Here is a 21,252-nt window from a genome sequence, read left to right as displayed (position 1 = left end):
CTGCCTGTCTACTTGTAATCTCTGTCTGTCAAATAAATAAATAAAATCTTTGAAAAAAAAAAAAAAGATACACAGCAACTTAATGACCAAATATGCAGCGGATGAAGGAGTGGGAGGTGCTAAAGGGGATTTCAGGGTTTGTAGCCAGGCAGATGGAGTGCATCGTCCTGGGATGGAGCCCCACATCAGGCTCTCTGCTCAGCAGGGAAACTGCTTCCCTCTCTCTCTGTGTCTGCCTCTCTGCCTACTTGTGATCTCTGTCTGTCAAATAAATAAATAAAATCTTTAAAAAAAAAAAAAAGAAAGAAAGAAAAAGAAAAACTAAGGATGCAGTGTGACAGACTGAAGGAAGGCAAGGTGGTCAGTTAAGAAAATTCTTGTGCAATAGGCCAAGGAAGAAATGATGTCGGCTTGAGCCTGGGCTGTGGATAAGGAGAGAGGAGGCTACCCTGGAACCTGGTTTCTAGTCGGATGTGATATAAAAGAGAGGGAGAGCTTTTGGCTTTCGGTTTGGAGGAGGCTAATGTGCAACTCTCTTAGGTGGTCCTGAATCCAGGCTCATCCGACACCAGCAGCCCCCACCATGCCGCCTAAGTTCAAACTCACCGGTGGTGAAGGCACAGCCACGTCTGCCCTAGCCCTAGATCGGCCTGCTGGCTGTCTCCAAAAAACGTTGGTGATGACATCGCCAAGGTGACCAGTGATTGGAAGATCTAAAGATTACAGTGAAATTGCCCATTCAGAACAGACAAGCCCAGACTGAAGGGGTACCTTCTGCCTGTGTCCTGATTATCAAAGCCCTCAAGGAACCACCAAGAGACAGCAAGAAACAGAAAAACACTGAGCACACTGGAAGTATCCCTTTTGATGAGATTGTCAGTATTGGCCAACAGATGCAGCACCAATCTGTAGCCAGAGAACTCTCTGGAACCATTAAAGAGATCATGGGTATTGCCCAATCTGTGGGCTGCCAAGTTGATGATTGCCACCCTCATGGCATTATAGATGACATCAACAATGCAATGCTGTGGAATGCCCAGCTAGTTAACTACAAAGGAAAATATTTCAAAAAAAGATCATTTGACCAAAATGTAAATAATTAAATAAAAGATGGGGCACCTAGGTGGCTCAGTTGGTTAAGCGTCTGCCTTTGGCTCAGGTCCTGGTTCCAAGGCCCTGGGATTGAGCCCCATATTGGGCTCTCCATTCGGTGGGGAACCTGCTTCTCCCCCTCCCTCTCTCTCTGCCTGCCGCTGTGCCTACTTGTGCTCTCTCTGTCAAATAAATAAATAAAATATTTTTTAAAAAGAAAAGAAAAGAAGGGTGCCTGGGTGGTTCAGTGGGTTAAAGCCTCTGCCTTCAGCTCTGGTCATGATCCCAGGGTCCTGGGACTGAGCCCCACATCGGGCTCTCTGCTCAGCGGGGAGCCTGCTTCCCCCGCTCTCTCTGCCTACCTCTCTGCCTACTTGTGATCTCTGTCTGCCAAATAAATAAATACAAAAAAATCTTAAAAAAAAAAAAAAGAAGAAGAAGAAGAAAAGAAAAGAGAGGGAGATACACGCATCCCCACAGCAGCATTATTCACAATAGGCAAAAACGGAGTCAAGCCAAGTGTCCATCAGCAGATGAATGGATAAATAAGAGGTGGTCTACACATATTATGGAATGTTACTCAGCTTTAAAAGGGAAGGAAATTCTGACACATACTACAACATGGACAAACCTTGAAAACATGGTAAGTGAAATAAGCCCATCACAAAAAGGTAGCTACTATATGGGCTTGCTTACATAAGGTACCTAGAGCAAATTCATAGCGACAGACAACAGAATGGTGGTTGCCAGGGGCTGGGAGGCTGGTGGGCTGGGGAGTTACTGGTTAAGGGAGACAGAAGTTCGGTTTTGCAAGATGAAGACCTCCAGAGACCTATGGAGGTGATGGTCATGCAACAACATGAATGTCCTTTAATGCTACCAAACAGTAAGCTTAAACATGGTTAAGATGATTAAATTTATGTTATGAGCAATTCATACAATTTTTTTTTTAAGTAAGAGAGAAGGAGAGGGAGTCAGAGTTGATAATTTTGTACATCTCCCAGCCTGTAGCCCTCAATGAAGGGCAGCACCTTTAACTGTGCTCCAATCCACAGCAAGAACAATGCAGGGGAGTGAAAACAGAATTCAGAGCTGTGCAGATGTCGGGTTCAATACAACTGAGGACACAATCTTTCCCGAAATGCTCCCTGACAGGACAAGCATTGTCTCTTACACTCCTAGACTCTAAAAATGATACAACTTGAAAGATAATTAACGTCAGCCAAAAAGAAACAGGAAGTGACTTCTTGATTATTCATTTGGAAAAGAGGGATTCCAGTGTATGTGGGGCATGTTACACAAATACGTCAATTTCACTCCTTTCTGAAACACAAAGAAAAGAACAGTAAAGACATTATGTTTTTAAAAAACATCAACCTGGGCGCCTGGGTGGCTCAGTGGGTTGGGCCACTGCCTTCGGCTCGGGTCATGATCTCGGGATCCTGGGATCGAGTCCCGCATCGGGCTCTCTGCTTGGCAGGGAGCCTGCTTCCTCCTCCCTCTCTCTGACCGCCTCTCTGCCTACTTGTGATCTCTCTCTGTCAAATAAATAAATAAAATCTTTAAAAAAAAAAAAATCAACCTTAGCCACAAAATCTGGAAACCAGACTGCAAATGGAGAAGCAGTACAAGACTAATGACAAAAAGGAACCCTAGCTAGGCCTGCAGCAGAAAAAAACAAGATCCGATCTGACGTCCGCCCCAGAACTTCCAAGAAACTCCAGAATTAGTAGCCCTAGGTAACTCTGCAAGCTGGGATGAGACAAGGGCTGAAGAACAATGCAGGGCAGTGAAAAGAGAATTCGCTTTCAAGAAGGAAGGTTTGAAAACCCATCTAGGTAGCAATCAGAGCCCAAATCCCTCCTGCACTTACAGTGGACTCTCCCACACGAGCAAACCACTGGAGATCTATTATCTAGAGCAGGTAAAAACATGGGACTCAGGTATGTGGGACAATGAGCTCAGTTAGGGACAGAGGTTCCATTCTAAATACATGGAGACTTAGAGGTGTGTGTGTAATGTATGTGTATCAGTCCAGATGTGAATCAAAAATGCCAACCATTATAGGTTTTTCAGGCAGGAAGGGATTTAATACAGGGAATTAGAGGGTACATACTCATGGTTAGAGCTGTGAAAGCCGAGTTCAGAGAAATCACCACTCATGTTCAGGAAATCTAGACATACAAGCATCGTAAGATACTGCATAGATGATCCCAGTTCCCCCATGGCTGAGGTAGCCTTGAGTCCCAGAAGGATACTCTGAAGCTGACAGGAAAATCCCATATCTGCCACCGGCTACTGCTATAGTAACAATGTGGCTTCTCTTTCTGAAATTCTCACTGGCAGAATAGAAATCAGAATCCTTCTGTTTGGAAGGCCTCGGTGGCTCAGTAGGTTAAGCATCTACTCTCAGCTCAGGTCATGATCCCAGAGTCCTGGGATTGAGTACTGCATGGAGCTCCCTGCTCGGTGGGGAGTCTGCTTCTCCCTTTCCCTCTGCTCCTCTCCCCTTGTGGCTCTCTTTCTCTCTCCTCTCTCAAATAAATAAATAAAAATCTTTCAAAGAAAAAAAAGCATGCTTGGGTGGCTCAGTAGTTTAACTGACTGCCTTCGGCTCAGGTCATGATCCTGGAGTCCCAGGATCGAGTCCCGCATCAGGCTCCCTTCTCAACAGGGAGTTTGCTTCTCCCCTTGAAGCTCCCCCATCTCATGCTCTCTATCTCAAATAAATAAATAAAATCTTAAAAAAAAAAAAAAGAAAGAAAGAAAGAAAAGAAAAGAAAAAGAATCCTTCTGTCAAAAGATTCAGGCAACTATAGGATCCAGGTTCCCAGCCCCTACAACATGCAGCATAGGAGAGGGCCTAACAAAACAGGGATAAGATTAAGAACCAAAAAAAAAAAAAAAAAAAGATTAAGAACCAGAAGACCATATCCAGCCATATCCAATATCCAGATGCCAAGACCACCCTTGTCCTCTCCTTACACTCTGTTCCTCGCTCCCCCAGTATTGGCCGATAGATCTTCACCTTCCAGGCAGAAGACAAAGGTCTCCTAACCAGTCACCAAAGGGAAAAAATCAGGATGCTAAAATTTAAGGTTCTCGAGCAAACAGCCCAGCCAGATCACCTTCCAGTGAAGTTCACAAGTCAACAGAATACGGAATTCCCACCTCCAAAAAGCCCAATGATTCCCAGCAAAGTAGCTGCAATTTTTTTTCAAATGTCTCAAATTCTCTAACCTTTAATTTGCTTCAAAAAGAATGTACATGAAGGGCGCCTGGGTGGCTCAGTGGGTTAAAGCCTCTGCCTTCAGCTCAAGTCATGATCCCAGAGTCCTGGGATCTAACCCCACAGCGGGCTCTCTGCTCAGCAGGGAGCCTGCTTCCTCCTCTCTCTCTCTGCCTGCTTCTCTGTGATCTCCGTCTGTCAAATAAATAAATAAAATCTTGGAAAAAAAAAAAGAATGTACATGAGACATATGACACCGATAGCTGAGCTAAGATTAACAACCAATTATTCAATCACCACAAATGTGAAACTGTGAACCCAGAAAGGCCACAGTGCAGGAGGGATGTGTCACTAGAGTAAATGGTTGCACCCACACTCTAGAACTCTCAAACTCTGGTTTTCAAAGTATGACCTGGAAACCTTCTCGTGCACCCAAGTCCCTTGGAGTCATCTGCGAGGCAAAAACTATTTTCATAACATGAACTTACCTGCCTTTTCCACTCCTGCTCTCTCCTGAGCATACAGAGGCATTTTTAGGAGACTGCGTGACATCTGGAGACACCACCACTCTAACAGCTAACAGAATGGAAGTTGTTTTAAATTTTTTTCAGTCTTCATTTCTAACGGGGTAAATATCAATAGACAGAAACCACAAAAAAGCTCTCTGACATCCTTGAAAATATGGAAGAGTATATAGGGGCCAAAAATCTTGAGATTCATTGCTATAAAACATTTCAGTTAGTTGCTTTTGGAAAGGAACTTGTAATATGTGAAACTAAGTAGAATGAGTTTAAGTTTATATCTTCAAAGGGAAAAGAAATAGGAAATGTTTTACTATCTTAAATCTGTTGATCCCTTAGGAGGAAGCTTTTTCCAGATAGACCCCCAAATTAAATTATTTTTCCCCCTACAAATAAGCACAAAGATGCAAGTCTCACTTCTGGAAGGTAGCATGCACACCGCTGCAGTAGGGAGCCCCTAACAGGAGCTGCTTCTACAAGTAAATGATCTCAAAGCCTTTCCCAGTGGCTATGTAAACCAGCCAGTACCATGAGGGCCCAGCTCCCCGGAGTTTTACAAAGGAATGTGTCCTTTGGGATTGCCAAGGGATCTCAAGAGCTTCAGAGAACAGCAAACAAGCTCATTTTTACAAAATCATGCTGATGCTGCAAGGGAAGGAGAGGTGTCAGGGACCGCTTATGGTGGTGTCATATCCTCTCAGGCCACCTTTTTGGTGTGTACAGCTGCTTGTCATAGCAGGTGTGGCCAGATGTCCATGGCTCACTGCACTGGGATCTCTCTCTTCTCAGCAGCTGCTGGTTGTGGAAAGGCTTCTCAGGAATCCCCTCTGGCACAAATACAAACCTGGAAGAGGGCATTTCATCCCTGGAGCACCCCTGACCACCAGACCAGTGGATAAATCCTCTCCTCTCCATGTCCCAGGTGGAGGATATCAAGGCCCATCCAACAGTTCCCCAGAGGTCCCTGGCCTGACTGAGCACCAGTGGTCCACCATGGCAGCTGGCTCAGTAACTCACTCTTGAACTGGCTTTCCTTCCTCCCCTTTGTCACTATTCCCTTGGATGTTCTTCCTTTTATGTTGTCTGGGATACCTTTCCAAAATAAAGCGCCCATGGTAAGTCCTTGTCTCAGTCTTTCAGTTGACCCCAGCTAAGAGAAGGCGCAAGATAAGCTCTTCACCTCCAACCAGGTGGGAAAGGGGCATGGTCAGCACAAGAATGGCCCAGCTCCTCCCTGATCCTAAAACTTGGTAGAAGGCTTCACATCTAACACATGTTTTAAAATGACTAGTTAAGTAAAAGAGAATGAAATCATGGCCAGCTGTGCAAGAGAGACTACAACTAACTGCTATGTTGTATGACACAGACTCTAATGTGGATTTCAGAGAAAAAATGAAGTCTCAAGCAGAAGATGATCAAGACAGGAGGGTGTTTCTGGAAAAGGAGATGAATCTTTGCCACTGGAAACCCAGAAACTGACCTCCCTGGAGCTGGCAACCTAGAAGGTGAGGGGATGTGGGAGGACAGAGTATGTTCAGATGAGCGAGGGGTTCAACAACCAAGGGATGAGTAGATTTTACATTGTGGGCCATGAAGCCTCGTGAGAAAAGGTATGGACCAATGTTTCCACTTAACCACACCAAACTTTCTACATACCCCTGACAATCAAACACTTGGGCTTGACTCTTTATCTCTTTCTTTTCTTCCTAGAGTGATTATGATTTGTCCAGGCATACTTTATACATTAATTTATTTATTCTGCAAAACAACCTTATGAGGTAGGTTCTATTATTACCCCCACTTCACAGATGGAGAACCTGGAACATAGAGAAGTTACACAAGTTGGAGACAGAACTGGGGCTGAACCCCACCAGTCTGGCTCTCTCTCATACTTTGTCCCCCACAGTCAATAAACTCACCACATCCCACATGAAAAGCCCACATGATTCCTTTCGCACTGTTTCCCATATGTTGTATCCTTAGCATTTTTGGAACCATAACCACAGGTAATTCATACATTTCCTAGGCATTAGTTGGGTTCCTGGTATATATATGTATCAGATGTTGGGCCAGCTGTGGGGGATAAACATGAAAAAGACTCACTCTCCAGGAAGGTCCCATTACATATCTTGCAAGATGAGCCATGTCATGGAGGGTGAACCTACGGGTCAAGGTGGGAATGTGGGCCTGGGCTGAAATTGGGATGAATTGGTAGGCAAAAAGCACAAATTCTCACTCATCCCAAAAGTGTCACTGAGAATCTGCCCTGTGCTAAGCCCTAGAAGGTAGGAAGGAAGGAGAGGGACACTGAAATGAGTTACTAAACAGTCCCACTCAATCCTCATACTCACACAGGTAAGGAATAGCAAAGCTGGTCACACCAGGCCTTAGACATGATCAATTCCGTCTCCCTCTAACACCACTTTAAGTCACATAACTTACAGTAGTCTTCCATAACTGACCATATTAAATCAAGTTCCTGTTTTAGGTATTCAAGGCTCTAATCTTCTACTCTCCACTTGGTTATGACCTCACTACCCATTAAATCAATTTTTTTCTTCCCAGTACATTACAAGTAAATAAGAAAATATTCACACTTTATGTGTTTGTCCACATGTGATTTACCTTTCTAGATGTTGGACTTATTTCTATCTGTCTTTATCTATGGCCGTTTTCAAAAGTATCCAATGATTTTTTTTCCCCCACTCACATGGCTTTGGTCGTTCCTCTACCACAGTTCCATGGCACCTATAAACTAAAGTCTCTGGGGTGTTTGGCACCATTGGATTTTACTCTTGCATGGTTCTTACAGCCATGCGTGTAAGAGCTGGTACATAGTAGGTGCTCAAGAACCCGTATCTGATTCATGATGAAGTGTTAAGTACCATAGGGAAAGATCTCCCACGATCACACACTGTGCTTTAATATAACTTGTTATAAAACCTTCTTTCTCTTTCTCCTCATAGATAATGAAGTATACTGATTCATCGGCCTTGTAAATAAGCCCAGTCTCCCGAAGAAACTACAGTGATATGAATGAAATCATCATTTTATGATGGACATGATGCTTCTAGAATAGTGTTTGGCACACCATTAACTCCCAGTAACTATTTGTGGAAGTGAATTAAAATAATCAGCTTTATTTCACACCTACCACATATTTTATAAGACGGTAAAGATTTCCAATAACAAAGTTGGTAAGATGAATTTGAAGAGCAGCCCTGATCAAACATAGAAAAAGTAGTTTTACCCACTCCACACGTTGTACTATTCTAAAAGACTAGGCCACTTTCTTTCTCCTGTTTCCTGGACTTCCCAATCTCTGACTTGCTTAAGTTGTTAAGACCATCAATCCTCTCCACCCTTAGGAGCTACTAGTGGGATCCTGCCCATCACTGGACACAAAATCTGAAAATGGCATTTTCAAATACTCTGTGGAGAATACAATTCAGTGACACTCCTGACAGTCACTTTAAGTAGTGTGATCATAATATACTAAGTATATAAATACAACCATCTCATTCCACTTAGACCTTTTGAAAGAAAGTAAGTAATCAAAAAAGTTAAATTTTTATCCCCCAAATGATCCGGAATTAACATAAAAGAAAAGCCGAATATCGGAGGGAGGATACAAATTCTGGGACTCTAGTATATAACGAACAAAAACGCTTTGAAATCAGTCAATATCAATCTAGCAGACAATGAATTTGGAAAATTTGCCTCTCGTTTGGGCTTTTTTTCCCCCCCTCCAACAATACTCTACATAAATGTGAGTAAAATGTGACAGACTATTGTTTGAAACCTGCCTCAGTCCCTCTAATCCATGCACCTCCCGGTTGCATTGAGATCTGCCGGGTGACACATGAGATCTAAAGTGGGTGGATAAAAATAACCTGGTCCTCAAAAAGACATGATAAACGCCAGACAGCTGAGTCACTTTGAAGCCCATCTGACTCTGGAAAGGGACATTCACCCTCCTTTTCCTTGTCGCACATATACATGCCACCTCGTGAAAAACACCACCAACCGCCCGGGGTGGAAGGCGGTGATCTGTCGTAACTTCCCCCCTCCGGTCTCAGGTCACGACCCGCGGCTAAACTTTTAATAATTTATACTAATGCATTTCAGCCCAGGCGATGCACATAGAGCAGTAAGGGAAACGATGGAAAGAAACCGTAGTAATCCAGCAGACCCCCTATTTGCAGCCCCGCTGGAGGGACCCGAAGGTTTCTTCTGACAGTCTAACGGAAGAACAGGAGTAGGGAGCAACGGAAAGTGGAGGAAGAAAAGCCCGGCGAGGACATCAGAATTGCCCAGGAGTGGGAGTCCCCGGGCAAAGCAAACGGTCCCAGAAAAAGAAGGGCTGTGTGTGTCGGGGGCGAGGGGGTGGGGATCGATGCGGTCCACCCAGCCGCCCTCCGCTCTCGCCCCCAGGGAGGACGCAAACCATCCGCAACGCGCGGCTGAGCTCGGGGAGCTCTTCCATTGGATCTGTCTTTCAAACGGTGGCGGGGCTGGGGCCGGGCAGCTGGGACCTGGGGCCCTGTCAGCCTGGGAAGGCTGGCGGAGCAAACCCCGCGGCGCCCCAGTCTTCAGCTGCAGCAGCCTCGGGAAAAGCAGCGCCCCGCACGCAGGAGGCGCTCCCTCGGCGTCTGCCGAACTGCAGCGCCCCGGAGCCAACTCCGCCGCCGGGGGAGGAGGTCCCGGGCTGCCACTGCGCATCTTCTCCCCCGGCTTCACGTGCCGCCCAGTGCCGCGGCTCGCGGCCGCCACAGGCCGCGGGCACCGCGACCCTCCCCCGAGGCGCCGCGAACGCCGCCGAGCCTCACTTACGGGGGAGTCGTACGAGAAGGCGCACTCGTTCTTGTACACCCTGTCCCCCGACCTGGGCACGCGGATCGTGGGCATGTGAGGCACCAGCAGCTCGCCGATGTCTCCTGCAGCCATCTTCCTGCTGCCGCTGCCGCCCGGCATGCCGAACAGGGCGCCCCGGCGCTGCATGGCCGCGGCGTGCACCCGAGCGGAGCCGAGCCGGGTCGGGCCGGAGCGCTGGGTCTGCCCGCAGCGGCGGCGGCGGCAGAGGCGGGCTGCGCGGGCGACGCGAGCCGAGCCGGGGCTGGCGGGCGGAGAGGGCCGCGGGGCGGGAACGGGCACCGGGGGCCTGGGGCGGGCGGGCGGGCGGGGGTGTGGGGGACGCTGCTATTTTTAATCCAATGGCGAATCGCCGGCCCAGCTGCAGCGTCAGGCGGGGCGCTGGGGAGCACCAGCCGCAGCGCGCCTGGGAGGGGGCGCTGGAGAGGGGCCCTGCGCCGGGATCCGGCTTGGCCGGGGGGCGCGGGGGGCGGCGAACGAGCCCCCCACCCCCGGCATGGGAGCTGGCAGCTAGCTGGGTGCTCCCGTAGCCCCCGACGGCGGGCTGCGGTGGGGCACCCCCACGGTGTTTTCGACCCTAGATCGATAGGTTGCGAAAGGGCAACTCCGAGGCAGCTAACACAAAGAGCAGGATTTGGGGGTTTAAAAACCGCTTGATTTTAAAACAACTGCAGATAAAAGCGGGGACTTCCCCCGCCTGGGTAGGGCTGGGACTCGATGTGCAAATCTGGATTGCACAGCGTCGGGCCCAAATCTAAATTTGCGCTGTGCACTTAGGTGTTACCCTCACTAAACCTTGTTCCCCGCTTTTTTTTTTTTTAACCTCTAAAGCTTATTAAAAGAGAACAGAATAGGATCCAGTGAGGATGGACGTAGATTTTTGCAGTAATACAGATTTCCTTCTTACGTATAGTGAGGAGGATCAAGATCTTTTTCGCGCGGGGAGTAGCTTTATATTTTTCTCTTTGGAACGTATTTTGCTTGATTTGTGCGAGGCTCCACGTAGTACGTTGAATAGCCTGATTTGAGCATCTTATTCAGACGCACGATTTCCTGTGTTGCAGGTCCAGTTCCTCAAAATAAACAATGAATGGGGTAGGTGGGAGGTGAATAATTTGCCGAACAAAGCTTGCAACACAGCGTACTCTCATTTTCTCCAAAAAATTCTTAAAACACAGGTTCAATTCCGCTGAGGTTTCCTAACTATACCCAATGGAAAGGACAGGGTACCCACGGATTCCTGCCAATTAATGGAACGCAGTAATGACAAAAAATAGTGAATAAAATTGTTGGCTTCTATAAGACTTTCCTAAACAAATCAGACTGTCTTTAAAATAATTTTCTCCCTCCCATTATCTCTGCAACTCTGCCTGATTCTGCAGATGTGCCGGTTTCCACTGGGAGATGGCAAGGGTACCTAGAATCTGATGTGAAGTAGGAAGATGAGCCCCTCTCTTGCCCTGCCCTCCTAAATTTTCATCCTGTCCAGCAAGGCTCAAGCACACCTCACGTTCAGGTTCACCGATGATGCTTGCTTGCCCAATTACAAAGAAAAAGTTTTTTCAACGACATTCAAAACCTACAGTTCAAAGTATTTCTAGATCAAATGCAGTGTAAATCGAGACACCGTTTTTCACCCTTCGGACTGATTAAGATTATGTTGAGTTGGCCTACCTATGGGAAATAGGCTTTCATATTGTTGGTGGGAATAAAAATAGTAAAGAGTAACAGTATCAACTTTAATTTTATATGCATACACTGTTTCCCCAGCAAGTCCTCATCTGGACATTTATGTTACAGATAACTTCACACTGGGTAAGGATTCTTGTTAGAGCATTGTCTATAGTAACAAAAGACTGGGAATAGCCTGAAGGTGCCTGTGTAGGAAGTGGTTAAAATGTAGCACTGTTAAGAAGAATGAAGCACCTGGTGTGAGCTGATGTGGAACAGTTTCCCCATAGATGAAATTTCCAATAGATGAGAAAAGCAAAGTGAAAATCCACGTGTAAAAGCAAAGAATGCATGCAAGGCACTCTGGTACACCCAGGATGCCACAGGTGTTCTGTCCAATTGGTTGTATCTATGGTAAATATTGTATTTATTTACACACACATACATACACACACAGAGGCTACATTGTGCGTGTGTGTGTGTGTGTATGTGTGTGTGTTTAGCCTTAAGATGTCTCTAAAAGACTACATAAGAAACTAATATCAATCAGGCTCTGTGGAGAGGAACACAAAGCCTGAGAGTAGAGAGGAACCTACTGCCAGTCTTTACCTTTCTGTACTATTTACATTTTTACTATGTGCAAGTGTTACTTTAAAAAATAATTAAAACTCAATTATGCAAACACTCTAAATTCAATAACCAGTTAACACGTTTGTAGTATATTAGTCTCACATGCTTACAATGCTTATACAATATTGAGCTGGGTAAAAATCAACACACATTTTGATAAGACTGGAAAGACATGTAAAATTTAAATGGTCATGTTTAGAATTTGGTTATAAGATTTTGTTTCTATTTTCAAAATTTCTTCAAAGATGTTATGTTTGTTTTGTAATAGGAGCACTTTTTTAAAGATCTTTAAAATTTATTTATTCATTTGAGACAGAGAAAGAGAGATCATAAGCAGGGTGAGAGGCAGAGGGAGAGAAGCAAATTCTCCACTGAGCTGGGAGCAGATGTGGGGGCTCCATGAGGTAATCAATCCCAGGACCCAGAGATTATGACCTGAGCCAGAGGGAGAGGCTTAATCATCTGAGCTACCCAGGCACCCCTGTAATACAAAAACTTATTGAGACAAAAAGTTAGAGAAACTTGAATGAATTTAAACAATGTCTTAATCATGCCATTTTAGGGGAAAAATCTGGTTCAATTACTGGAACTATTTGACTAAATTTTGCAAATTCTACATAAAGACTACTTTATTGGAATAAGTTTCCAGTTAGCAGTAATGGTGCCCCAGATGAAACCTCATTGACTCCAACACTGCCACTGCGTGAAGTTCAACCAGACAATCTGACTAACGGGCTGGTTTCTACATGCAGACCTTGATGAAAGAGCAGGAATAAAGCGAGGATGGGTAAACAATTCTCACTTCCAACACAAGTCCACAGTCTTGCTGAAGAGATGTCAGAAGACCTAAGACTAAGAACTAACTTCTGCCACATCAAGTGTTGAGGTAACCACATCACTCTGCTGCTCAAAAGCCTCCTCACAGGGCCCCTGGGTGGCTCAGTGTGTTAAGCCTCTGCCTTCAACTCAGGTCCTGATCTCGGGGTCCTGGGATCGAACCCCGCATTGGGCTCTCTGCTCAATGGGAAGCCTACTCCCCCCCTCTGCCTGCTGCTCTGCTTACTTGTGATCTCTCTCTCTCTCTGTCAAATAAGTAAATAAAATCTTTAAAAAAAAAAAAAAAAAAGCTTCCTTGCATGTCTTTTGAAGTGAGTCCGCATCCAAGGACTCTTGGCACTCTTTCAGAATGCAGTCCCCCACCTACTTCTGGTAAGCTCAATTATATTGTCCCCGAAAATAAATGCACTTGTCTCCTAGCCTTGGTTGAAAGCTCTCTGCTATCATTTCAATCTTCTCAAGCCTTTCAAGCCTTTTCTGATATAGGCTCCAACCCTTGGGGACCAATCTTAAATACAGACCAGCCCCTGTTGCCTGTATGCATCATAGCATTCTGCCATATGACATCTTATTTAATTAGTCAGGGTTCCATATCTTTTCCCTTTATATAGATAACACACTCTGAAAGAAGCTAATTCTCTTAGTATCCTTCCACAATGTGGACTATTGCCCACCCAGAAAGGTACTGCTCTGTTTATTTTAAGCACTCAATAATAAGTACCTACCAAGTGAATGACTCACATCTGTGACACTGTAATAGATATGTTTTGCAGTCAGTTTGTGTCTTTTAAGTAAAATTCGTGGTTTCACAAATGTTCCCCGAACTGACACAGGTTACATTAAGATGTGACATGAATGTTGCTGTGACTAATGCCAAAAGGGAGAATTGGGAAAATCTACAGAGAAAATAGATACCTTAACTATTTCAATTAATGGAATAGCTCCTGACCTCAGATGCCTTCCGATAGTGTGCAGTGATCTAGTCAAGCCGTATATGGTGATAGCTTGTTGTGGAGACACAGCCCTCAAATGCTCTATCCTGGCAGATAGCCTCTGCAGGAAGCACTGGTTATTAAGTGTAAAACAATAGGTCACTGCTTAAGAAATGTAATACATTTTCCATTTGAGAAAATTCTGTATAACCATCTAAACTCACATGATACAAGAATATTCGTTGACATGGAAAAATGTTCACTATAATGCAAACTTCAAGGACAGGTTATAAATGAGCATATACACTAATATTCTATTTAAATACATACACACACATATATATCCGTAGTCTTAGCAGAGAAAAGAGGTTCGACTGGAATAGGCCATATGTTAATGGTGGTTATCTCTAAGTGAAAAACAAAGTTGTTTGTGCTTTTCTGAGTTATTTAGATGTTTTGCATTAGCTATCCATTTATTTTTCTTAATAAGGAGAGATGTTAACTTTTTACACTACCACTGTTTATGTCAATTTCTTTTTCATCTGCCCTCTTTCTAACTTGCCTGTCCTCTTCACCACCCATATATAAAACTAAGCAAGTTTCTTCTGTTAGGTTTATGGGCAATCTGCGTAACTAGAAGATAGGTTCACACTGGAATGAACGAACGTCAAGATTAGGTAAACTCTTACTCAGTTTGAGAGTAAATCTGAGATCCCTGTTCATCTTTTTGGGTTCTGTGATGTGTAATACTCACCACAGTTCTTCCAGAAGCCTGACTCATGAGTTACTCATAGAGATAGGTAGGCATAGCATACAGCCTTTCAGGCCAATCTGACATAATCCCTACTCATGCCCACTTACCATTTCCATATGCACATAAAAAGACATGGCCTCCACTCAGGTGTAGAAAACCCTGTTGTAAACACAGTAAAAAAAAATTATATATATATATATATATATATATATATATATACATATATACACACACACATATATGTGTGTGTATATATACACACATATATACATACATACATATATACACTATATATATATATATATATATATATATATATATATATATACACACACACACACACACAGACATATACATACCATGGGGCCACATGCCACTTTTCAGGTTTGCTAGTAAAGCAGGTTACCTAAATATGGTATATATTGGCTCCAAAATCCAAAGAAATTCATCAAACATTGTGCCTCATTCTTTTTTTTTTTTTAATTTATTAGAGAGAGAGAGGGAGAGCACAGCCGGAGTTGGGGCGGGGTATCACAGAGATAGAGAAGGGGAAGAAGGTTCCCTGCTGAGCAAGGAGCCCAAAATAGAGCGGGGGGTTCCATCCCATGACCCTGAGATCATGACCTGAGCAAAAAGCAGATGCTTAACCAACTGAGCTACTCGGGTGCCCCATGCCTCATTCTTAGAGATAGGGAGCTCAAGATGAAGAACTTGACGTTCATTCTATTATTATCAAACTCCCCTCAGGTATTTCACTGGAATGGCAAGCCCCTATATTTCTCAGAATATATCTTATCCTCTGTCATGGGACCCCTGCCTCTTACTGCTCTCCAGGTCCTCTCTGCACATTGTCATCACTGTAGGTATTAATATGATGTCATATAGATGTTGATGGCCAAGATTGGGAGTCAGCACACTGCAGTCCGTGGACCAAATCCAGCCTGCAGTTTGCTTTTTTAAATAAAGTTCTGTTGGAACCTAAGCACATTCATCCATTTACATATTGTCTATGACTGCTTTTGTATTACATGACTGTTTTTTGTATTGTGTATGACTGCTTTTCGTATTACAGAAACCATATGGACCCAGGATGTTCATATCTGATTCTCTACAGGAAAATTTTGGCAACCCCTGGTCAAGATCTTTACAGGTTATATGTTATGATCCATAATTGGAGAATTGGCATGACCTTAGACTTGTGCTGCTTATCCTCCAGGTGATGGCAGACCTGTTTGTCTGAACAGAGCAAATACCTTCACCAGATAGGTAGCTGCATACTGAATGCCAGGAGATGTACTAATTTGCTTTGGTAAGGAGATCATCTCTGGAATGTCAGCCAAGTTGAAATCACCACCTTGTTAACTTTACCACAGTTCATCATCATTCTCCATTCTAGTGGGGAAAGTAATAGAAATGATGGGGGTGGGGAAGGGAATATGACAGCAATCCCCAGTTCTGTCTTCCTGGTCTTTGATACTGGCACGGATTCCTGCAGTTCCACTTGAAGAGCAGCTGTGTTTCATGTTTAGACTTCTGTTAGAGAAAGAGAACATCGATGGCATCTTCTTGGTCTTTTCTTCTACAGTAATGATTACTCCACAGGTAAAGGAGTCACTGTGGAGATTCTACAACTTGCTAAGGTTATGTATTCCCATAATACTTTCAAGAACTGGAGTGCTACCCACAGGATGAGCTGGGGCCCCTCCATGCCTACCACGAGGTGAGCGGGATCAGAAGCTCATATATCATCTATTCCCAATAAGCCTTCCCTCTGGCAGGTAGGTGTTCCACCAGGCTGTAGATACCATCAGAATCTATTTCTATTAGTCTCTATTTCTAATAGAAATAGAAATAGACGTATTTCTATTAGTCTCTAAAAAGTTTGGGTATTTCTCATTCTCCAGGGCACAGTTACTAGGGGAGTGGCTGCAGGGACGGCCAGAAGGTAGGTTCATAGCCATATTTAGTAATACTGGAGCATCTTTCCAATATTTGGTAATACTGGTAATACTGAACCCAGCTTCCTCTTCAATCAGGAAGCTCTATGGTGACAACTAAGTCCTATCCGTAACCATGACTACTTAACATGGTGACCTGATTCAGGTCTTTGCTTGTTAAACTTCTAGATGGGGAGGATGGGATATATCTTAGTGGCATGCCCACTGCATGTACTCCTGGGAGCCCCACAAGAAACCATAGCCAGAGTTATCTGTGAATTAGTCCATTCCCTGAGATCTGTTCATAATGTTTGGACTGCCGCCTATTACCATAACAACTCCTGCTTTGCTCTTGGCAGTGAATTACTACCACCTGAGATCCATCTAGGATTCCTCCCAGCCCCACAGAAATCAGAAAGCCCACTTTAGGGCTGCCGACTCTTGTCAGCAGCACTCAGAGCCACTGGAATGATTAGTAAATTGTCTTTGAGAGATTCTGAGCCCCTCTGGAGACATATTTGATAGATCAAATTCAGCATTTCTGTGTCTTCAGTCCCTTCATCTATGTTATGCCAAGGATCCCCTAACTCTTTGTCATCATCTAGCATGAGCCAGCATTTGGGCAACCTAAGTTTGGCTTAGGATCATGCCCATGCTAATATATTTTATACAGAATGACTGCTGGGTAGATCCATATTGATCAAATTGGCCTGTTCCAAATTCATGTTTTGCCCTCCTTGATCAAATATCATCAGAATTCATTCCCACAAATGTTGTGCTATTTTATAGAATTTGCTAAATCCTCTAACTCCTTTGATTATAGCTGCTGAACTCCCTCCACTCTGATTTTGCGATCTACTCTTAGGGACCATGTGGAGTTATCAGTGAAAGTGGTTATCAGTAGAAAACACTGCAGGGTTGGACAATGGAAAAAATGCTAATGAGCCTGGAAAGTGTGTTTGTTGACAGCGGGGTGGGGGGGGTAGTTCAGAAGGATTTCAGAACTGGGGACTCTTTAAGTCTCCTACATACTCATAGATTTCTCTGTTTCAGTCATGGGGATCCTACTTTTTTCTCATCTGCACCATAACTTGAACATAAAATAAGTGGGAAAAAGTAAGTGAGATAGCATTTTCAAAAGTCTGATTTGATTTTCAGGAATCTCATTCTAGAGCTGCAAGCAGGAAGCAATCATTTTATCATGGTCACATGAATACTTCGAGATTCATCCTATTCCTTAAAGACTATAAATATTTGAGCATGCCCATCCCTTGCATGAGATTATCTAATGTCTTTTACAATAGAGCCCTGACATTTCCCTCTCCCTGGGGTCTAGGGCAACCACCTTTCCCCAGAACTACATGGCTCTGGACATGCAGTCGCAGACAACACAAGTGCTAACTTGGTTGATCTATTTCACCGCTGAGTATTATGGGCTATTTTCTATCTTGAAATTTGAATGGAAATCTAACTGCCTTCTATCCAATTTGTACCTGGAAAGCAATCCCAATACCACTTCATATCCTTCAGGATCTGCTGCTTGCAACACATTCTCCGAGACTGAAAAAGTTAGAGTTCTTCTGTTGTAAGCAATAGATACTAGCTCTGACCAACCTAAGCACTAAGAAGGTATGTCTTGGAAGACCAACGGATGACTCCCAATACTGAAGGATAGGCTGAACTACCAGAAACCAAACTTCCCAATTCACAGTAGCAGCCACTTATAGGCCTTCTTTCCAGATGCTGCTACCTATTGAGGTGACAATAATTTCATCCCATCCACATGTGTCTCTACTCAGGATCCAGATTTTTGTTGTGGGAAAGGGGCCATTCTAAAAAGAAGGTATGCTGATCAGCGATAAATAAATACATACATAAATACTGCTATAATCATCTTGCAAAATATGCTACAAGGATATGAAATATGCATAAAGCACTTAGCAGACTTCTTGGAATGTGCTAACCATCCTTATTATTTCTATCATTATCCCCAAATCTGACTCCTTCCTTCCTCTCTGTGGAAATGACTGCAAGCTACTTTGGGGAACTGCCTTTCCCCATATGTATCTCTAAGTCGGTCTACTCAGTATTCACTGATCACTGCATGAACATTCGTGCTTTTTATTTTTGCTCATGATGAGCCCCAGTTGGAATATTTTCCTTCATTCATTAAATTTCTCTGGATCCCACTTGCCCCGTATTTTTCAGAAACCCTATCACATACATTTACTGCCCATATCACCCATTAGCTACTAAAGTATGTATTTTCTTAATCTTTTGTTTATGTACTGTCATCCTAACTAGACTGCAAGTTGCATTAGGCCAGAGGTCATTGTAATATGTTTTTGTGTCCCCAAACCTAAACCTTGCTTCTACATAGAGAAGTTGCTCAAAAAAGTTGGTTTTAAGAAAGTTTATTACTGTGAAAAGATTGCTAATTGATTTCCGACACTGATCTCTCCTTCTCCCTTAGAAAAATAAATCGGTAAATGGGCTTAGGGGGAAAACTAAGTGCTCCAACTTTGCATCTCAGTGCCTCTGGTATGTTCTAGACTTTAAGATATAAGTGGAAGGTTAGGACTTTCTGATGCCTGGCAATTGGATGTAATGCCTGGAGCTCCAGCAGCCATCTTGGAAAGTGAAGTGATCCTAAGAACAGAATCCAGGTGTGACAGAGCGTAAAGATGGAAAGATACTGTGTCTTTAATGGTTTCTTAGAGGCATATACCAGTCCTGGGCTGCCTACTTCTGAATGGTCTTACATAAAAGAAAAATAAAATTTTATCTTGTTTAAGTCACCTTTTTTGAAAGGTGTAGTCAGTGGGGGATGCTCTGTTACAAGTAGCTGAAAACACTTTCTAAAGATTTTATTTTATTTTTTTATTTATTTGAGAGAGAGAGACAGTGAGAGAGAGCACGAGCGAGGAGAAGGTCAGAGAGCGAAGCAGACTCCACATGGAGCTGGGAGCCTGATGTGGGACTCGATCCCGGGACTCCAGGATCACGCCCTGAGCTGAAGGCAGTCGTCCAACCAACTGCGCCACCCAGGCGTCCCTGAAAACACTTTCTAAATGATACAGCTACTATTAGAAAATATAGATCAACTTTTAAAAAATTCTTATCGCTTATTATATAGTACTAAGTAATTATACTTAATTAAAAGCTCTTATGATCTCTTGACTTGTACAGTAGGCTAAAGAACAACCCCTTAAAGATATTCAAGTCCTAATCCCTAGAATCTATAAATACTATCTTACATGGAAAAAGACTTGTGCTTGACATATGTGATTAAAGTTCCTGAGATGGAAAGATTATATTAGATTATCTGAGTGGGTCCTAAATGGGATCACAAATGTCCTTATAAGACGGGGGCAGATTGAGCTTTGACATACAGAAGAAGAAGAAATGACGATGTGATGACACAGACAAAGATTGGAGTGATATGGCTACAAGCCAGTGAGCGCAGGCAGCTGCCAGATGCTGGAGGAGGCAAGGACAGGCTCTCTCCTGCAGCCTCCATAGGAGCAAAGCCCAGGCAACACCTTGACTTCAGCTCAGTGATACTGACTTTGGGCTTGACTTCCAGAACTGTGAAAAAATATATTGTCATTTTATGCCACTATATTTGTGGTCATTTGTTCCAGCAGCCATAAGAAATTAATACAACTTGAATTTCCTTTCTACTCCTCTTCTAAAAAGGAACTAGACTTTCTTCTACACGTTACCTGTTACCTTTTCAACTCCCATCTCCCAGCATCTCATGCCGGATACAACATAGATGCCCAAAATATAGTTGATAAATGTGTAAGTTTATGCATTTTCCCTTGGCCTACCTGAGATGCAATATTCCACGAACAATATACACATGGTTAATTGTCAACTGCATGACACATAATAACCATCATACTGGAGGAATGCACGAAATAAATTTAAGGGACAGACTTGTTCGGCAAGAATCAAGGATCCAGGAAGTTTATCACTGAAAAGAATAGGACATTGTGGGCAGATTGGAGTAGGGCAAAGACTTTGGGTTTCTTCCTTACAGGCAAGGGAGGGTCAGTGAAAGTGGTGGGTAGGAGAGTGACACGAATCTGACCTTTGAGGAAAATGGGGCTGCTTAGGTGGCAGCGGGGACAGCTGCCGGTAGAAAGAACCTGTGGCGGGATACTGGAAGAGGGTATGAAGCAAGAAATGACTGAACCAGAGGGGAGCCAGTGGAAATCATGTTTGAGAGAATTTGCAAAATAAAAATCAAGAGGACATTGATTTGGGACAGTGAAGGCCAGTGACCTATTCCTAGCTATAGCTATCTAGCTGTACTTCCTACCTCTATTGCCTGAATTAATTAACACCTCCAGATTGTCTTCAGAAGATTAAAAAAGAAAAGAGACTGTCTATGGATGAAAAAAAAATTATGTAAGAATTGCACCTTCCCTTTTCTTCCTCTCACTTTCATTGCTACCTCTATTTTTTAAATTTATTATTATTATTATTTATTTTTATCTCAGATATCACCAAAACCCTCCTGAAAGGATGCCATAACAAAACCACACTGGGAGAGGGCTCCAAAATACGAGGAAGTCGATGTGCTAATGAAACTTCTAACAGATACACACAGTGTCCCCCATTATAAACTGTGTTGTATCATTTTCAGTGTCACATTGACAGCCACATCGAATTAAGTACTTTGCAAGAACAGCTTAAATATATGAATATTTCGCGAGAGAAGAAGGTGGTAAGGAACAATAAAAGGAGGAGGGGGAGGAGGAAAGGGGAA

The 21,252-nt window shown here is 43.6% G+C and overlaps 1 protein-coding gene and 1 pseudogene across 1 annotated transcript in view; both read right to left on the bottom strand.

Annotated features, from left to right (window-relative positions):
* The window catches only part of USP13 (ubiquitin specific peptidase 13), a 112,387-nt gene extending 102,485 nt beyond the window's left edge, over positions 1-9,902 (bottom strand). The window contains exon 1 of the mRNA XM_044251836.1: positions 9,676-9,902. Within this exon, the coding sequence (XP_044107771.1) occupies positions 9,676-9,843 (168 nt within the window). The 5' untranslated portion in view covers positions 9,844-9,902. The remainder of the gene's footprint in view (positions 1-9,675) is intronic.
* Positions 9,903-12,606: 2,704 nt separating this feature from the next.
* LOC122910942 lies at positions 12,607-12,726 on the bottom strand (annotated as a pseudogene).
* Positions 12,727-21,252: the final 8,526 nt, after the last annotated feature.

Source organism: Neovison vison, chromosome 6 (assembly GCF_020171115.1).
Source record: "Neovison vison isolate M4711 chromosome 6, ASM_NN_V1, whole genome shotgun sequence".
NCBI lineage: Eukaryota > Metazoa > Chordata > Mammalia > Carnivora > Mustelidae > Neogale > Neogale vison.
Note: the sequence above shows the minus strand (reverse complement) of the source record. Positions and strands in the feature narration are given on the sequence as shown.